The sequence below is a fragment of the Corticium candelabrum genome, chromosome 11 (assembly GCF_963422355.1).
Source record: "Corticium candelabrum chromosome 11, ooCorCand1.1, whole genome shotgun sequence".
Taxonomy (NCBI): Eukaryota; Metazoa; Porifera; class Homoscleromorpha; order Homosclerophorida; family Plakinidae; genus Corticium; species Corticium candelabrum.
The window spans coordinates 312,326-327,715 of NC_085095.1; the positions used below are offsets into that span (position 1 = coordinate 312,326).

At 40.5% G+C, this 15,390-nt stretch overlaps 6 protein-coding genes across 6 annotated transcripts; 5 read left to right on the plus strand and 1 right to left on the minus strand.

Annotated features, from left to right (window-relative positions):
* Positions 1 to 39: 39 nt before the first annotated feature.
* LOC134186620 (USP6 N-terminal-like protein) lies at positions 40 to 2,501 on the plus strand. The gene is made up of 13 exons (XM_062654619.1): positions 40 to 451; positions 506 to 591; positions 652 to 688; positions 754 to 834; positions 910 to 1,011; positions 1,076 to 1,185; positions 1,256 to 1,304; positions 1,369 to 1,434; positions 1,488 to 1,542; positions 1,603 to 1,697; positions 1,753 to 1,818; positions 1,878 to 1,977; positions 2,042 to 2,501. The coding sequence occupies exons 1-13, from the start codon at positions 317 to 319 to the stop codon at positions 2,302 to 2,304; spliced, it is 1,245 nt and encodes a 414-aa protein (XP_062510603.1). The 5' UTR covers positions 40 to 316; the 3' UTR covers positions 2,305 to 2,501.
* Positions 2,450 to 3,875, minus strand: LOC134186621 (uncharacterized). The gene has a single exon (XM_062654620.1). The coding sequence runs from the start codon at positions 3,802 to 3,804 to the stop codon at positions 2,581 to 2,583; it is 1,224 nt and encodes a 407-aa protein (XP_062510604.1). The 5' UTR covers positions 3,805 to 3,875; the 3' UTR covers positions 2,450 to 2,580.
* Positions 3,876 to 5,017: 1,142 nt separating this feature from the next.
* Positions 5,018 to 6,647, plus strand: LOC134186625 (NADH dehydrogenase [ubiquinone] 1 beta subcomplex subunit 8, mitochondrial-like). The gene is made up of 5 exons (XM_062654624.1): positions 5,018 to 5,140; positions 5,206 to 5,336; positions 6,106 to 6,176; positions 6,245 to 6,341; positions 6,402 to 6,647. The coding sequence occupies exons 1-5, from the start codon at positions 5,059 to 5,061 to the stop codon at positions 6,510 to 6,512; spliced, it is 492 nt and encodes a 163-aa protein (XP_062510608.1). The 5' UTR covers positions 5,018 to 5,058; the 3' UTR covers positions 6,513 to 6,647.
* Positions 6,641 to 9,289, plus strand: LOC134186624 (ras-like protein RAS2). The gene is made up of 7 exons (XM_062654623.1): positions 6,641 to 6,981; positions 7,047 to 7,069; positions 7,158 to 7,237; positions 7,308 to 7,416; positions 7,479 to 7,520; positions 8,901 to 8,977; positions 9,048 to 9,289. The coding sequence occupies exons 1-7, from the start codon at positions 6,804 to 6,806 to the stop codon at positions 9,112 to 9,114; spliced, it is 576 nt and encodes a 191-aa protein (XP_062510607.1). The 5' UTR covers positions 6,641 to 6,803; the 3' UTR covers positions 9,115 to 9,289.
* Positions 9,190 to 13,262, plus strand: LOC134186622 (large ribosomal subunit protein uL4-like). The gene is made up of 8 exons (XM_062654621.1): positions 9,190 to 9,327; positions 9,385 to 9,598; positions 9,694 to 9,890; positions 12,144 to 12,365; positions 12,453 to 12,503; positions 12,569 to 12,624; positions 12,887 to 12,957; positions 13,018 to 13,262. Exons 2-8 carry the CDS (start codon positions 9,472 to 9,474, stop codon positions 13,176 to 13,178), a joined length of 885 nt encoding a protein of 294 aa, XP_062510605.1. The 5' UTR covers positions 9,190 to 9,327; positions 9,385 to 9,471; the 3' UTR covers positions 13,179 to 13,262.
* A 141-nt stretch (positions 13,263 to 13,403) lies between these two features.
* Positions 13,404 to 15,015, plus strand: LOC134186623 (uridylate-specific endoribonuclease B-like). The gene is made up of 3 exons (XM_062654622.1): positions 13,404 to 13,778; positions 13,850 to 14,453; positions 14,708 to 15,015. Exons 1-3 carry the CDS (start codon positions 13,768 to 13,770, stop codon positions 14,942 to 14,944), a joined length of 852 nt encoding a protein of 283 aa, XP_062510606.1. The 5' UTR covers positions 13,404 to 13,767; the 3' UTR covers positions 14,945 to 15,015.
* The last annotated feature ends 375 nt before the right edge of the window (positions 15,016 to 15,390 follow it).

Genomic DNA, 15,390 nt, shown 5'->3' on the forward strand with positions numbered 1-15,390 from the left:
AATTCTAACGGCAATTCTGCGCATGCCGAGGGCGTGGCAGCTATTAGGAAGAGAACTAGAGGAGAGAGGGAGAGAGAGAGTCTCTGGATTTCGCGAACGACAGTTTCTCAGTTTGCCGAGAGCCGTCGCTGCACTGTGCCGCTTGGTTAGACTAAGACGCGACACATTTGGTAAAGGAGGTTTTCCTTCAAGGTGATTTGTTGAGACGAAGCTCTGAACGACGAGAAGTCGCTTGGGTGTACTCAGAAGCCCCGGATTGTAATCAAAACACGTGCATAACGCGTCGAAGCTCGTTAAAATTCGTGAATGTGACGAAATGGCGACGCCTGGGTTTGCAATGACGAGTGGACACAGTCCGGTGACGAATCCTGTTGTGAACGAGCAGAAGTATGTGACGGGGACGGTGGATAAGGACGAAGAGCGAGCTACTATCGTAGCCAAATATGAAAGGGTTAGTAACGTTGTAGCAGTCGACTGCAATTGCTGACATTCTTTGTGTGGCCAGGGTCGCAAGGATGGCGTACTACTAGATCCGTGGGAGGATCCCGAATTTGAAGTGTACCAAGTCACTGATAGATACGGATTTCTACAGTAAGTGATAGACTACTCGCTGTGGCACGCTTTGTTAATGGAATTATCGATTGATGATAGTAAGGCGAAACTGCCTCCCAACCATTACAGTGAGAAGGTAGTGCCACGTTTTGTGTTGTAAACTTGTCAGACTGTCACCTTAACGTATTGTGTTGGCGACAGTATCTACAGGTGGAGAGAGAGCGGATGATGAAGTGGCACAAAATGTTTCAGAAATGGGACAAATACGCCAACAGCGAGAAGGTATAGTAATACTGAATATGAGTACAATACATCTTTTTCTAGAATCAGTAATTGTTGATTTGTGTTGCTGTCTAGCTCCGGAAGAGAGTGTCTAAAGGTATTCCTAATGCAGTGAGATCTGAGGCGTGGAAACGATTGCTGGACATTGATAAGAATAGAAAGGCTGGAGTTTACCAGGTTGCTTATCAATCAGTTGAGAATTGCGTATAGAGTGAGTACTTGACATGAAATGGTTGCGTAGGCTGCATGGCTGAAAGCTCGTTTGACATCACCCGATATTCGTCAAATTGATCTGGATGTGAATCGAACATACAGAGACCACATTATGTTTAGAGAGAGATTTGGAATCAAGTGAGACGTCACAGTTGTGGCTGGTTATATAATATATTGATTTCACTCATTTGTGTTGTTTTGTTTACAGGCAGCAAGCTCTTTTCCATGTTTTGGCTGCTTATTCTATGTACAATGAGGTCATTGTTACATACCACTTCTCCAAATTCTGTTGAGAGAATGTTTGTTCTGCTGTTTATACAGACTGTTGGGTACTGTCAAGGGATGAGTGGCATTGGTGCTCTATTATTGATGTATCTCAATGAAGAGGTGTTTACAGTTTAGAGACTAATGTTCTGACCTCCTAACTGTTGCTGTTGTAGGATGCATTCTGGGGAATCGTCGAGCTTCTTAGAAATAAGAAGTACGCAATGCATGGTTAGCTCTCTTTTCTTTATCAGCTTTGGAAATTGATTTTGCACGAGTGTTTGTATTTAGGGTTTTTTATTCCTGGCTTGCCAAGACTTCTTCGTTCATTCGATCATCACAGAAGTATTCGGAAAAAGTTTTTGCCAAAGCTGCACAAGCACTTGGTCTGTTTTTCACTTGAGGTCTGATGCAAGTAGTTGCATTTTATCTATTTTTCAGGATAAAGAACAAATTGATCCGTCACTTTATGGAACCAAATGGTTTCTTCAGTGTTTTCTAGATAGAGTAAGCGTTTGAGGTTTAGCATCAGTTTCCTTTGTGGTTTATGGCATGTGATGCTGTAGGCTCCCTTCTCATTGACTCTTCGTTTGTGGGACATGTATCTTTTGGAGGGAGAAATTGTTGTTAATGCTATGTCGTATGGTGCACTCAAATTTCATCAAAGTAAGCACTGCACTCTTCTTTATTTCTATTTTCTGTAATTTTAATTGTGATAATGTCATTTTAGAAGATTTGCTGAAATTAAAATTTGAAGATGCTGTGAGTTTTCTTCAGACAATGGAATCTCGAGATTATGATGATGATAAGATGGTGAATGAGGTGCTTGTTCCTTGCATGAATGAGCTCAATCGCAACAGGCTGGCCCATCAACTGTCGCCTACAGACGAAGTGCCACCTGATGAACCAGACTTTGGCAGCTACTATCCCATGACTAATGGATCAGTGCAAACGAATGGATTTGCTCATGATGATCCAGAAACACTTGTATAGAAGGGTGGTGGTTGGGCTATATGTATATTACAAAGGGTTCTGTATCTGTGGAAAGGTTTTTATACAGTATTGTATGGTATATCTATTGATAATCATTTTCAGTTGGGATGGTTATTGTAACTACAGTTTCATACTCAACACACTGTACTACTCAAATGGAAAATATTATTCATTCACATTCAGTTACTCGGTACTGATCTGTGTTCATTAGGAAGTCTTGTTGCTATCTAGTAGTATACGTTACAAATTGTCAATACAGACGGAATCTATTAAAATTTAGATGTCTTCTTCATGAAAGTGGTGATGAACATGGCGTTGAAATGATGATGCTCCAGTTGATGAAATAAATTTATGCTCACACATTGGACAGTTGAACTTTTCTATCAAAGAATGGTCACTGTGTTTACAAGTGCAGGATGTTTTGCCAGTTTCTTCATCAGATTGTTTAGGTAATGCAATGATTTCTGTTCTAATACATAATGCAGAAGTTCCTGGACTATTCTGCAAATATTCCATACTCTGTGTCAAGAGTTCTCCTTCATTACAAGATCCTTCATCATTTAACATTTGGCAAACATTGGTCCCTTGTTGAGGTGCTTCAGTATCTAGTATCATGTCATCAGACAGATCACTAAGTTGTTCTTGCAGCTTCTTTAACTCTAACTGTCGTTCACTTAGAGTTTCTCTCAACTTGTTGTTTTCCTGCAGCAATAAATTGTTCTTCTGTTGAAGATCTTTGTTTCTCACTTCTTGTTCTTTAGTGATGTTTCTTTCCTTCTGAAATAGCTTTTGAAGTTCGTCTTTCTCGTTCACAAGTTTACTCATCATAAACTGTACCTCACCACTTCGTCTGCTATCTGAATCTGGTGATGGCGTACCAGCAATGATAAAACTTTCTTCATCTTCATCAACTTTGAGTTTCCTCTCTCCCCTTGATTGCTCATCTAGACTTTGACTACTCACAGATTCAGATTCCTCAGCGGTGCTGACACGCAATACACGCGCTTCATTTTTAATACGTTCATCTTTCCTATCTTTAAGATGGACATCAGTCCCTACAAAATCTTGCAACATCGATTCTTCACTGCTCTCGTCATACAAACCTGTCGTGGCTGTATACGTAGTTGTTCGATTGATGACAACCAAATCAATATCAAGAGATTCGTCATGTAAAGATTCTTCATCAAACGGGGTGTCCACAACGAAAGGATCGCTCATTCCGACGGGGACTCGTTGCTGTACATAGACAAAGTGAAATGAGATACCAGCCGCACCAGCCTCTTCTCCAAACACATTCGATTTGACTCTCAAACTAGATTTTCCGTCTGTTCCTAATACAGCTACGTGTTGATCTAAAGTCTTCCAACCAACAGGTAGCAATAGAACTACGTCATCTGCTTGTGGTGCGAAGCGAGGTGAGTAGATGAGATCAATATTGATGTCTTCATCTGGTGACTGCACGATTGGAATTCCAACGAACTTTACTTCAGTGAGAGACATCGCAAAAACCACCTGTATAGGAAGTTACATCAGGGATTCGCATACTAAGAAAAATCCCCGACGGTGATATCACGTCCCCAGACTCACGTGAGCCTGGCAGTAAAAGTGTTATACGGGAGCCGGACACTGCCAGGCCCACGTGAGTCTGGGGACGCGGCTAATATCACGCATGTACGTAGCTCTAGGCTTAGCCTCGTACCCAGGCCCTCTTTCGCGCCCGGAGAAGAGGGCCTGGTACACGTTGTCTTCGCATGCGCGCAGAAATTAGAAGGAAATCGTGGTAATGTGTGCACGCATGCGGAACCGACGTTGTTTAGAATCTCGAGCCGATAATGTCGCGCGCAGTGAGACCCAATTTGGCAAATGGTGGATGAAGGCAGAGCTTCTGGTTTTGATATGGTGTTGCACTACGCTCTAGGCAAGCTTAAGCTGTGTAATGTAGAGCTGAAGGAGCAGCAGCGTGTTGTCGTAGAGCACATCTACAATGAAAACGACGTCTGCAGCTGGCTTCCTACAGGATACGGTAAATCGCTGTGCTATCAACATACACCGTATAGGGTTGACTGTAAGCTAGAGAAATGTGGTGAAGAAGATTGTGGATATGTCGTCATTGTCGCGATCGTGTCTCCTATAGTATTGCTGATGATAGAACAAAGATTACGCGAACGCGGAGTTTCACTTGACCTTGGGTCTAGATCTAGGGCTTCATCACTACTGAACACGGAAGCTGTTTCACTGTCGATTGCGCGCGACATTATCGGCTCGAGATTCTAAACAACGTCGGTTCCGCGTGCGTGCAAACATTACCACGATTTCCTTCTAATTTCTGCGCGCATGCGAATACAACGTGTACCAGGCCCTCTTCTCCGGGCGCGCAAGAGGGCCTGGGTACGAGGCTACGCTAGGCTAGGCCTCGAGCTCGCGCACCCGGTGCACCATTACCATCAACACAAATTATGAGCACTGCACAACGTACACAAGCAGAGCTTTAGCAATAGTATGATCAACAATTCAAAAATTGTGCTATATATTTATATTTGACATTCTAAAATCAGTAGTGTAGGATGTTAGAGCGTGCAAGCATTTTGCATTTGTTCTTTGTTTCACGACTACTGATTTTGCTCTACATGTACACGTACTGTACCGTTATTTTTATTTCGTAGGTACAGTACGTACACGTATGTAATGTTCGTTTCACATACGGGCTGTTTAGATCTATTGCGCTTGCGCTGAGCTGTAGCGTACAGTACAGTGATGCTGCGGTTGCCGCTGTTGTCGAGAGGATTTAGGGCGTCTGTGTGCTCTAGGTTTGTTTTCTTTACGCGTCAAAGGAATGGTAAGCGTGAGTGTTATGATAGGTGTATGTCTAATTACTAAATTTGTTTGTACATGCCTTTTCAGCATCTTCCATTTCTGTTGAGGAAGACGATGGTCTGCAGTTGGACTATCCAAAACTTCCGTTTAAGTCCGTGCAGCTGAATGAGCCGCTGGGATGGTGGGATAATCAGGATAGGAGAGACAAAGAAACCATAGTTAGTAAAATGCCCTTCAACTATCACCAGTTATATAAATAATATTATATATACTACTACTCTAATCTAAATTGTATGAGATTTATCCAAATTTGCTGTAAAGACTAAATGTACGAGCAGTTTTGAACGTTTGACTTTTCCATCTTCTATGTTTGTTAGCATTTTCCATTTTTGTAGCTATTGTGTGCATAGTCTTCTAGAGGGATGGGTCGATACGGTATGTTTCGGTCATATTGGACATCAAATGTAATGTTGACTATATCTTCCAGTTATCACTTGCTACAATACTTTCTTGGTTCTGGTTAGTGAGCCCCATTTGCACAGATGCTCTGTAAAATTGACATGTAAGTTACCAGTAAAAAAAACAAAACTGAAAATGATGTGTAAGTAATTGATTTAAGAAGGTGAAAGATAATATCATATGTATGAAAAAGTTTGTCCAGTAATTAGATGACCAGAAAAAATTACATGTCAAGGCTTTATGTAGTCCAACATATATGGTGGGCAGATGAGGTCTGAGTAGAAGTTTAGTGTTTTTAATGTTTGCAGAAAACGGGAGGTTGTAGTGTACACTGACATGGTGACTGTACAGTCCACCTAATGATATTGTTTCACACCAACTTATAATAGCAAGCTGTTTTCTTTGATCTCTTTGGTAGGCTCAAGTTAAGGGAAGAAACAGTTTACGTTGTTTGGTGTCACTTGCATGACTAGATTGTAGTCTCACTAGCAATGCTGTATGTTTAATTGACTGACATTTTTGTTGCAGTTACATGAGGAGGACGATGTGCTCAACATGTGGATGTATGATGAAGTCGAATGTGGAGGAAAATACACCAAGTATTATTTAATACTATTGCTCTTGATTAATTAACTAATTAATTATCTAACGATGAGGCATTATTCAGGTGGCAGGCTCTCGGTCATTTACTGACAGCATTTGGTCTATTGGGTCTAGTGAGTTATCTATCTGTATTATACGATGCTCCCTCTCGAAATCCTGCCGTGAGATAGCTTGCTGGTATAATCGGTTTGATATTTCTCAACCTGTTGTGTTGTTTTCAGGCACCTAAAGAGTATCCGTTCAACCAACTTCATCTAGAGAGAGGAGGCGACCCATCGGCACAGCCTCAACTAACAGAACACGTCCACGTAACTTACGGAGGAAGTATTTGACACACACAGTGGACTTTGCAAAATATCTTGTTTGTGTATATGGTACACTGTTGCAATAGATACAACGCATGCTCGGTATTGGTGAACGCTTAGACCCGGTTTCTAAAAATAGCAAATGACACTCCGGTATATAAGGGCGTGGCCCCTTGTAGAGTCCATTGCTGCTGCAACAGTTTAGGCTTCGTTCAACAGCCGTGTGTGCTGGGACTACAACAGGTCGAGACCTACGTTTGGCAGTTGACGAACTACCAATTTGATATCGGAAGAGGGAGACCCGTGTGAGGGTTGACAATGTCCCAGAAGGACTTGAAAGAGTACAAGCTGGTGGTGGTAGGAGGCGGTGGAGTGGGCAAATCGGCACTGACCATCCAGTTTATACAGTCGCACTTTGTAGAGGAATATGACCCAACGATAGAAGACAGTTACCGTAAACAGTGTGTTATTGACGAAGAAGTAGCAGTTTTGGACAGTAAGTATACGAGCTAGCTAGCCGCGTTCGTAAATCGTTTAACACGTTGGTCTTCGACGCTACAGTTCTAGACACGGCAGGACAAGAGGTGATAGAAATTTTCGGCATTTCCTTGATGATGACGATGAACTCGGTTGTGTGTTTGTGTGCGTGTATGCGTTGCTGTCTGTTATTAGGAATTCAGTGCTATGAGAGAGCAGTACATGCGAACGGGTGAGGGATTTCTATTGGTGTTTTCAATAACGGACAGAAACAGGTGGTCATTGTGAGCCTCTTTTACATGTTATGTGTATGGTGTACGTCGGTCGGTTTCATTATACATGTAGCTTTAATGAAGTACTGAGATTTCATAAACAAATCTTGAGAGTGAAGGACCGTGATGAGTTTCCTATGATCCTCGTTGGTAATAAGTCTGACCTGGAGATGGAACGGACAGTGAGTGTTACTTATGTCAAGAATGTAAGTATTTGTGTTGATGTGGTAATAATGATGTGCAGGTCAATGCTCAGGAGGGTGGAGATATGGCCAAGCAACTGAAAGTAAAGAGACTAATATTACTTGCCTGGTGTGCTGCTTTGTTTGTTTTGTTGATGTGCTCTGATGTTATGAGATACTGTTGTCACCTAATTTATAGAGAAAAAAAGTTGGTGGGGTGGGTCTAATAAGTGCCACATCCCAGTTACAAGATACTCTGGCACCAGATCTAAGTTTAGAATGAACCTACAGCTTATTTCAATAGTCAGGTTGTGTTGTAGTACAATATGTGGTGTGAAAGACTGTTACTAATGGTAGTCAGCTGTTTGCCTTTTTACTAACAATTAACTTGTAGAGGTACTTTGTGGTGTTAGTATAGACTTTAACAAGTACATTGGATTGAAGATGAGTAAATTTCATAGGACTAACCATTTCTTGATTTCATATCAAGGTGAAGATGACTCACATGGAAGTGGTATAGACTAGGATGTGGTAAATTTAGGTTCTTGATTGTTTATGACTTGATATTTAGTGCACAACCTCATGTTGGTTGTTGCTGTTGTTGTTGTTGTTGTTATTATTACAAAAGAACCATAGTTATGCAAAATCCATGTTTAGTTTAGAGAGAGAGAGAGGGAAGAAAAGAGAATACAAAGCAGTTTTGGTGGAGCTAAACAGATGCAACTTATGCTCTTACAGGCTTAGTGCTGGCCCTAATTAACAATTACATCTAACCACCAATGGTTGCTGACATGTTAATTAGCGAGGAAAGTGTTTCTGAATGCCAGTGCCTGCAAGTTGATTGCTGCTTTTATAGACACATTGAGTATCTTTGCTGAGGAACTTGGTTTTTTTAAGTTAATGCTGCAATGTGTAAACATGTGTACTATAAACAAGAGCTGTGGTCACATTACATATATTGTCTGCTCAATGTTGTTATACAGTATTGGTAATGTCAATGAGTGGCCACACCTAAACTAACACTTATGTCTATACAATAGATTGTTGTTGTGGGAGTATGAATTCTCATAGAAGGAAATCTGTTATTTTGCTATTTTGCTGCTATTGCAAAGTAGTCTCAACAGTTTCTCACTGATTGAGTATTGCCATGGCGATTTTTAAGGCTGTACTTGTTTCACTTGGTGACATTTTGTGACAGTAAAGACAAGCGTATATGTATGAAACACTCCAATTGCCATTTGAACATGTAAATTCTGTGAATATGGCAAATCTTTTTTGTTCTTTCTTAGCTGGCTGATAGCATCACAATGCTGTTGTATAATTCCTGTAACAGTGTACCTTATGTATGAAAAATTTCTGTACCTTTGAGGCATTGTGCTATCTCATTAGTGTACGTAATTGTTAATTCTGTTGCAAATCACAGAATTGTGGTGATACCAAGAGGATAAGTTTGTGATTTGTAAAGGGCTATTCTCAATTTGCAGATGCCATATCTGGAAACAAGTGCTAAGCTGAAAATCAATGTAGACAAATGTTTTCAGGATCTTGTACGTGCAATCAGGTTGATTTCAATCATGTTTGTGCAGAAATTGTAAAATAATTAAATTACTTATAATAATGGTTTTATCCAGAGTCTTTAACAAGCCTCTTCCCACTCTCAAGAAGAAGAAAAAGAAGAAATTGTGTGTTTGTATGTGACATACGTTGTATTTAATTTATCAAGCTAGGAAACAGTCTGAGCAAATGATTGCGATCATTGGTTTGATTTGAATTATGTGCACTGTTTGTAACACATCTAGTTGTATGATGTGTCAGATTCGTAGATGCTGTCAATATGGTTCTTTCGTCTGCAGTTTGCTGTAGATTTGTACAATGTATCAAACGTCTTGTGCAGTCGTTTGCAAATTACAGGTGCTTTTTTTAGAGACATACGCTCTCGTCTAGTGACGTGTGTGATGGTCATACTAGGCGTTGACAGACGTACTCATCAAAGAGAAGGCAGATTTCCTTGTACTCGTGACAACGGGTTTTCATTGATATCAATTTTAAGGCGGCATGTGCTCCGTTGTGCGTGAAGTTGGAGTCCGCGTTTTTGCGGATTGGAATGTTCTTGCTGGACGAGTCTTGCGTCGACAGCCGCCGTTTCGAACGTTCTTGTCTGTAACTGTACGTCATCAGCAAGGTGTAGCAATGATTGATGATGCTCTAGCTAGACATGAGAACGTTGAGTTGATGTTGATTTAGTCTTGTATGTGACCGTAATTTTTCTTTTTGTAGCTCCTTTATTTCTTCAAACGGCTGACTTTCAAGAACGTGGTAGACGAGATGTGGAGCAGTTGACTGCTTGGATAGAGACATTAGAGTTGAACGATATGTTGGGAATGATTCAACTGGATAGACGTGTGTTTGGAGCTAAACCACGACTGGACATTTTGCATAGGATTGTTCTGTGGCAGAGAGCAAAAAGGAGATCAGTAGGTGACACATGCATGTGTACTAATTAACTAGTTCTACAGTATCCGTAGGCGCCTCGCGTTAGTGAGTAACATTTTCAACGGAGCTTTCAGACCGTCTACTGAAACGCTGAGTCCTAGCTAGACAATACGTATTTGTTTCAACATGCAAACTTCCTAGTAGTTTATATTACGTATATAGGCCTGGTATAGGTAGTCATTGTTTTGTGATCGTGATCAAGACAATTGAAATGTACAGTCTAGGTATGCACTCAGTTCCGTTGTAACGACAGTGGTATGGTATTTACTGACATAGAAATTGATATCAGCAAACATTGACTATCAACAGTGTAAGATGCAGCACAGTATAGTAAAGGATTGATCATACTGTAAGTATGGTAGGTGTGAATAGTTGATTATAGGTGGCATTCAACTCCTGAAGGTGTTTCTTGGTTGTCACCTACACACAATCCTTCCTAGACTCATCTGTAGTCGGACACGGAAATGATTTTTAAGGTAGGTCCTATCATGAAACGTGGTCATGGGGAGGAGAAATTTGAGATTTGTGATTACACACACACACACACACACACACACACACACACACACACACACACACACACACACACACATACCAAAAGCTCAATGGAGACCCATATAGGACCACGCCCATTTCTGTTGTGCGACCCAGATTAGAAGCCTAGGATTAGAAGCCTAGCTTAATTTTTGCTATAATAGTAATTTAATTAACAAACTATGATTTGTAACCTGTCCAGGTTATAGAGCATTGTGGGGTGTGGTCATCTTTTGCACGCCTAGAAAACATAGTAAATGAAGACTTAAATTTCTCAAAATCAACGAAATGAAATGATTGTACGTTGTATACTATATCCTATTTTTGTTTCGGTCAATAATCATCTAGCAACCTAGAAAACAGTTGCTAGCCTTGGAGGCCCATGCACCAATTTTGTTCTTCTTTCTTCTTCTTCTCTACGGATATCTCTTTTTGAACGTTTGGTATGGCTGTGAAGCTAGAGAAAACGCTTTAGAATTACCCAAGCTCTATTCTTTTAGTGACTAGAGAAACCGAAATCAATGTTTAATTAAAAATGTGTTTCTTTTAAGCAGCTTTTATCCAACGACCGTCATCAACGCTATTGCACAGTTTGGGCCAATCACAGAGCAGTATTTGCGATTGCTTGTCCATGGCAACCAGAGACAATGAACCAAAGTCAGACATCATTAGTGAATCCTTCCAACCACCACATTCCCTACATTTTACATTTTGGGGGTTGGAAGGATTCACTAATGATGTCTGGCTTTGGTTCATATTATCTATAGATCTTGTTTCTGTTACTTTTTATACAATCCCTACATCTTTTTTAAAATTCTAGTTTTAATTAATTGTACGGTGGCTATACTGTGACAAATTGGAATAGAGCTGCTTTCATTCTGAACAAAAGAAGTGCAGCGTTTCTACCAGCAATATCAGGCTGCTAGTCAGACAGTTGATCAGTTCAGAGACTAAGTGTGACCTTGACAGGATTAGAGAAATCTTTTTTAGAAAACGAGAGGTTCCTAAGCATGATAAATCAGATCTAAAAACTGTGCCACACTTGGTAGAGATGACAAACTCTATATGGAGTGTACATACATGTGTACTGTTTAGAAACAACAAACAAGCAAGAGACACCCTTACAAACAGCATTTCAGCAAGTCAAGAATGAGTTGGCTGGGTCATCTTTTTTCACTCTGTATTTTGAGTTTTATATACCCTACTGTTCCTAATGATTTTCAATACTAATTCTTTTCAAAACTTCAAAGATAATTTAGAATTTTTTATGAATCTTAATTTTTTGAGGTCTTGATGTGCAGTATTAGTCATTTTTGATGTAATTATTTGTTTATTTATTCTTTCAAACTGATTTAATTCTCTAACAGTTCTAGTTGGCATCTTGAGCTGCATGCACACTTTCGTCTAGCAGCTGCTTTGGCAATGTTTCATGCACATGTGCATAAACTAAAATTCCAGACAACTGACAATTTTTGAGACCAAAATATTATTTTTTTCTGTTATCCTATTTTTTCGAAAGCAAAATTTTCAAAAAGATTTACTTGAAAAACATTAGAAGCAGTATGGTATTGGTAGTCTCGCTCTGATAATGGCACAGCTACAGTCATGGGGTACTTACTGTACACAAAATGTTGTTCACTAGTAAATTTAGTTTGCTAATATTTGTCATTTTCAGTTTAGTGTACATTGTTGGTTATTAGGGTACAGCAAAAACTAAGACGCGTGGTGAGGTCAGTGGTGGTGGCCGTAAGCCGTGGCGACAGAAAGGATCTGGACGTGCAAGGCAAGGTAGTATTCGAGCTCCTCATTGGAGAGGTGGAGGTGTTGTTCATGGTCCAGTTCCTAAGAGCTACTACTACTCTTTGCCAAAACAAGTGAGAAGATTGGGGCTAAAAGTTGCATTGTCTGTCAAATATGCACAGGTCAGTTGATCAGGAGGATTCAGTTAATTAACTAGCCAAGGATTCTTTTAAAGCTGAATTTTGTTTTCATACTTTCTATTTGTACAGGGCGATCTTCATGTCGTTGACAAGCTACATGTAAATTCACACAAGACTAGGGTACACTTATGGAGTAAATGGTTAATTAAGTTTATAGGGAGTGCTAGCTGGCATTTACTTTGTAGGACATGGTTTCTCTTCTTGAAGCAAAGAAATGGAAATCTGTATTGTTCATTGACAGGTGTGTATGTTTTAGAAAACCAGCCAGTAGACGATTGAGGATTTGTGTATAGGCAGACAATGTTTGGTGACATTTGCTTTTTATGATCAGTAGTTAACGTAAGTACTAGTAGAACAAACAGCATAATAGAAGGACTCAACTTGATAATTTTTGCCAGACAACAATGGTTTTAATGGTATGTGAGACATTTATTTGCTGACAAGTCAAACCAGCTAGCCCTAAGACATGTAGTGGAAACATGCAATCATAATTTCTTTTGTAGTGGTTATTTCCAAAAGAACTTTCGATTGGCTGTGTGCAATATTCAGAAAGTTCATATTCTTCCTAGCAGAGGTATGAGTGCGAGTGATATGCTAGTGTTGTGAAACTTTGCTGTATCCTCACTGTTCTCAGGTATCAATGTGTATAGCATACTGCTTAGTGAAAAGACTGTCCTGTCAGTGAATGCTGTTAAGACTATTACAAGAAGGCTGACTGATAATCCAAGTTTATATACATATCAATCTAGTGCAGAGGACAGATCCCAAAGTTTGAGTGAACAGGAATTGAGTTAATTAGAAAAAAATGTAATGACCATAACTAACTGTTTAGTAGACATTTATATTTGCATCAGACTACAGCTTGCTATTCATGAAGCCTGTTTTTCATGAAGCCTGTTTTTCATAATGAGTGTTCGTTTCTGTCTTTCTTTCTTTCTTTTTTTTTGAGTGGACAATATGACTGACCACAGTTGAGTATAAGTGGCACTACTATTAATTAAACTTCAAAGAAGTGGGCCTACTATTTGACTTAATTAGATAGATAGATAGATAGATAGAAATACCTAGCAAGGAACCCTATTAGCGGCATGTTATAATCATCCAATTGGCTGTGGTCTTCCTTGGAGCCTGAACTTGAGAAGTGCATGGGCTTGTTCATGATCTATATTATATTAGGGGATCATCAATTGCAAAGGATGGTGAGCTCTCAAGTTCCTGAGATTTTATTGCATACCGCACTGTTACATGTACAACACCCTACTGTCTCTACATTGTACGTAGTAGCGTACGCCGCCTAGGGACAATTTCTAGGTGGGAATTTCCTCCGGACCTCCGTCAGATCCGCTCATAGTTACTATTCCAAAGGCGCTTATTGGCAAGTGAAATGGCTAGAAGGTAATGAAACAGAATACAAAGTTTGCCGTCTATGTAAGACCGGTAAACATAATGTCTTGCGATTTGTCAAGGGGTCACAACCTACCGGACGAAGATCCTGAATTGTCTCGCCTTTTTACACATCTCTGGCGCTTGGACAGCAACAGGCTTACACCCGGACAAGACTATGAAATCAATCTGCAAGGAGGAACAAAACGTTTCTGGACTCGTGATCACGCGCGTGAGCCTTTGTTCACTTACGTTACGGACGAGGCATTACGACGACCCACCTATAGGAGCTTCATTGCTCTTCTTGACAACTACGAACGCGAGACGACTGTTCCCGAGACGGTGACTCCCGAAGAAGAACGAGAAAATTGGACCTTCATCGATGCCATTATGGAGACTGGACCAATGAAAGAGGCCCACCGTTTTCTTGCAGGGAAGAAGAAATCCCCCAGCGATGAGCAAGGCTTCAAGAGGCAACTATACGACATTTGGTTTAAGCTCTACAGGAGAACAAGAGCGTCGGGCTGTCTTGATTCTTCTGGATTTGAGCACGTGTTTGTTGGTGAATGTCGAGGAGGAGAAGGAAGAGGACGAAATGAAGTGATTGGATTTCACAACTGGATTCAGTATTATCAACAAGAAAAGCGTGGCACTGTTGACTACAAAGGCTATCTTTTGAACAAAGAGGTGATCTATTATAATGATAACATAGAAGACCACAAATTATTAACAATAATAATTAACTAATGGCTTAGAGTGTACAGCACAAATTGTGTAAACATGTAGCCCTGCCTGCATTTGTTAAATAATCAATTGATGAGCATGTGCAATTCTAATAATGCAAAAAAATTGACCACGTGACATGCTGGAAAATGGTAATTTACACTTGTTTGGATGCAGTACATGTTATTGTAAAGTGTAATATTGATTGTTGACTGTAGCCTGAAGGACCTCACACTCGTCTACTGACCATACAATTCAGTTGGAAGAGGGAAACAAAACCCGAAGGCAGCACGTTTGTTGGAACAAGTCCCGAATTTGAAATGGCAATTTACACAGTCCTGTTCTTGTGTGGCCAAAGTGGAGACAACGTGGTGACTGTGGACAAGCATCGCTGTAACGTCAAAGTGTATCACCATGGCAGAAATCTTGGAACTGCCTTCCCTATTGAACTGTAGTGGTATTGGTAGACACTATTGCAAGAAATGCGATATCAAACTGTGTGTCAAAATTGTAGCCTCGTGTACCAGACTTGCGCCTGTGCATCCGGGCTTTCACGTTTGTGGTTTGATTGATATCCGGGCAGAGTTCTCTAGCCTCGCCCCAGATGCAGTGTGGATTGCAGCCCCGGATGCGCCGCCATCACCACGACGTCTGGTATGGTACCGCCCCTTGCGGTCAACTGTCCCTAGGGACATGATTAGTGTCAGTTACAAGTGTTCTTTGTCGGCGTAGTAGTAGAAGCATTGCAGTAGAAGCATAAGACGCATTGCAGCTTCAACTGAGAACCTGTGTACGCGTTCAAAGGCGTATGATGCACTGCAAGTGCCATTTCCCCGCTACGCTCTCTAACGTAGCTGCAATCTCTTACTAACGCTTGACAGCGGCCTAAAATCGCAATATT

What these genes read in the sequence shown, in the direction of transcription:
- LOC134186623 (XM_062654622.1), top strand. An exon ending in GCTATCTTTTGAACAAAGAG is followed by an intron (nt 14,454 to 14,707) that starts GTGATCTATTAT and finishes TGTTGACTGTAG; the next exon opens with CCTGAAGGACCTCACACTCG.
- LOC134186625 (XM_062654624.1), top strand. Translation starts at nt 5,059, where the DNA reads ATGCTGCGGTTGCCGCTGTTGTCGAGAGGATTTAGGGCGTCTGTGTGC. An exon ending in GGAGAGACAAAGAAACCATA is followed by an intron (nt 5,337 to 6,105) that starts GTTAGTAAAATG and finishes TTTTTGTTGCAG; the next exon opens with TTACATGAGGAGGACGATGT. An exon ending in CTCCCTCTCGAAATCCTGCC is followed by an intron (nt 6,342 to 6,401) that starts GTGAGATAGCTT and finishes TGTTGTTTTCAG; the next exon opens with GCACCTAAAGAGTATCCGTT.
- LOC134186621 (XM_062654620.1), bottom strand. Translation starts at nt 3,804, where the DNA reads ATGTCTCTCACTGAAGTAAAGTTCGTTGGAATTCCAATCGTGCAGTCA.
- LOC134186622 (XM_062654621.1), top strand. Translation starts at nt 9,472, where the DNA reads ATGTGCTCCGTTGTGCGTGAAGTTGGAGTCCGCGTTTTTGCGGATTGG. An exon ending in AGAGAGCAAAAAGGAGATCA is followed by an intron (nt 9,891 to 12,143) that starts GTAGGTGACACA and finishes GTTGGTTATTAG; the next exon opens with GGTACAGCAAAAACTAAGAC. An exon ending in TAAATTCACACAAGACTAGG is followed by an intron (nt 12,504 to 12,568) that starts GTACACTTATGG and finishes TTTACTTTGTAG; the next exon opens with GACATGGTTTCTCTTCTTGA.
- LOC134186624 (XM_062654623.1), top strand. Translation starts at nt 6,804, where the DNA reads ATGTCCCAGAAGGACTTGAAAGAGTACAAGCTGGTGGTGGTAGGAGGC. An exon ending in AGAAGTAGCAGTTTTGGACA is followed by an intron (nt 6,982 to 7,046) that starts GTAAGTATACGA and finishes TCGACGCTACAG; the next exon opens with TTCTAGACACGGCAGGACAA. An exon ending in TAGACACGGCAGGACAAGAG is followed by an intron (nt 7,070 to 7,157) that starts GTGATAGAAATT and finishes GTCTGTTATTAG; the next exon opens with GAATTCAGTGCTATGAGAGA.
- LOC134186620 (XM_062654619.1), top strand. Translation starts at nt 317, where the DNA reads ATGGCGACGCCTGGGTTTGCAATGACGAGTGGACACAGTCCGGTGACG. An exon ending in TCGTAGCCAAATATGAAAGG is followed by an intron (nt 452 to 505) that starts GTTAGTAACGTT and finishes TTGTGTGGCCAG; the next exon opens with GGTCGCAAGGATGGCGTACT. An exon ending in CTTATTCTATGTACAATGAG is followed by an intron (nt 1,305 to 1,368) that starts GTCATTGTTACA and finishes CTGTTTATACAG; the next exon opens with ACTGTTGGGTACTGTCAAGG.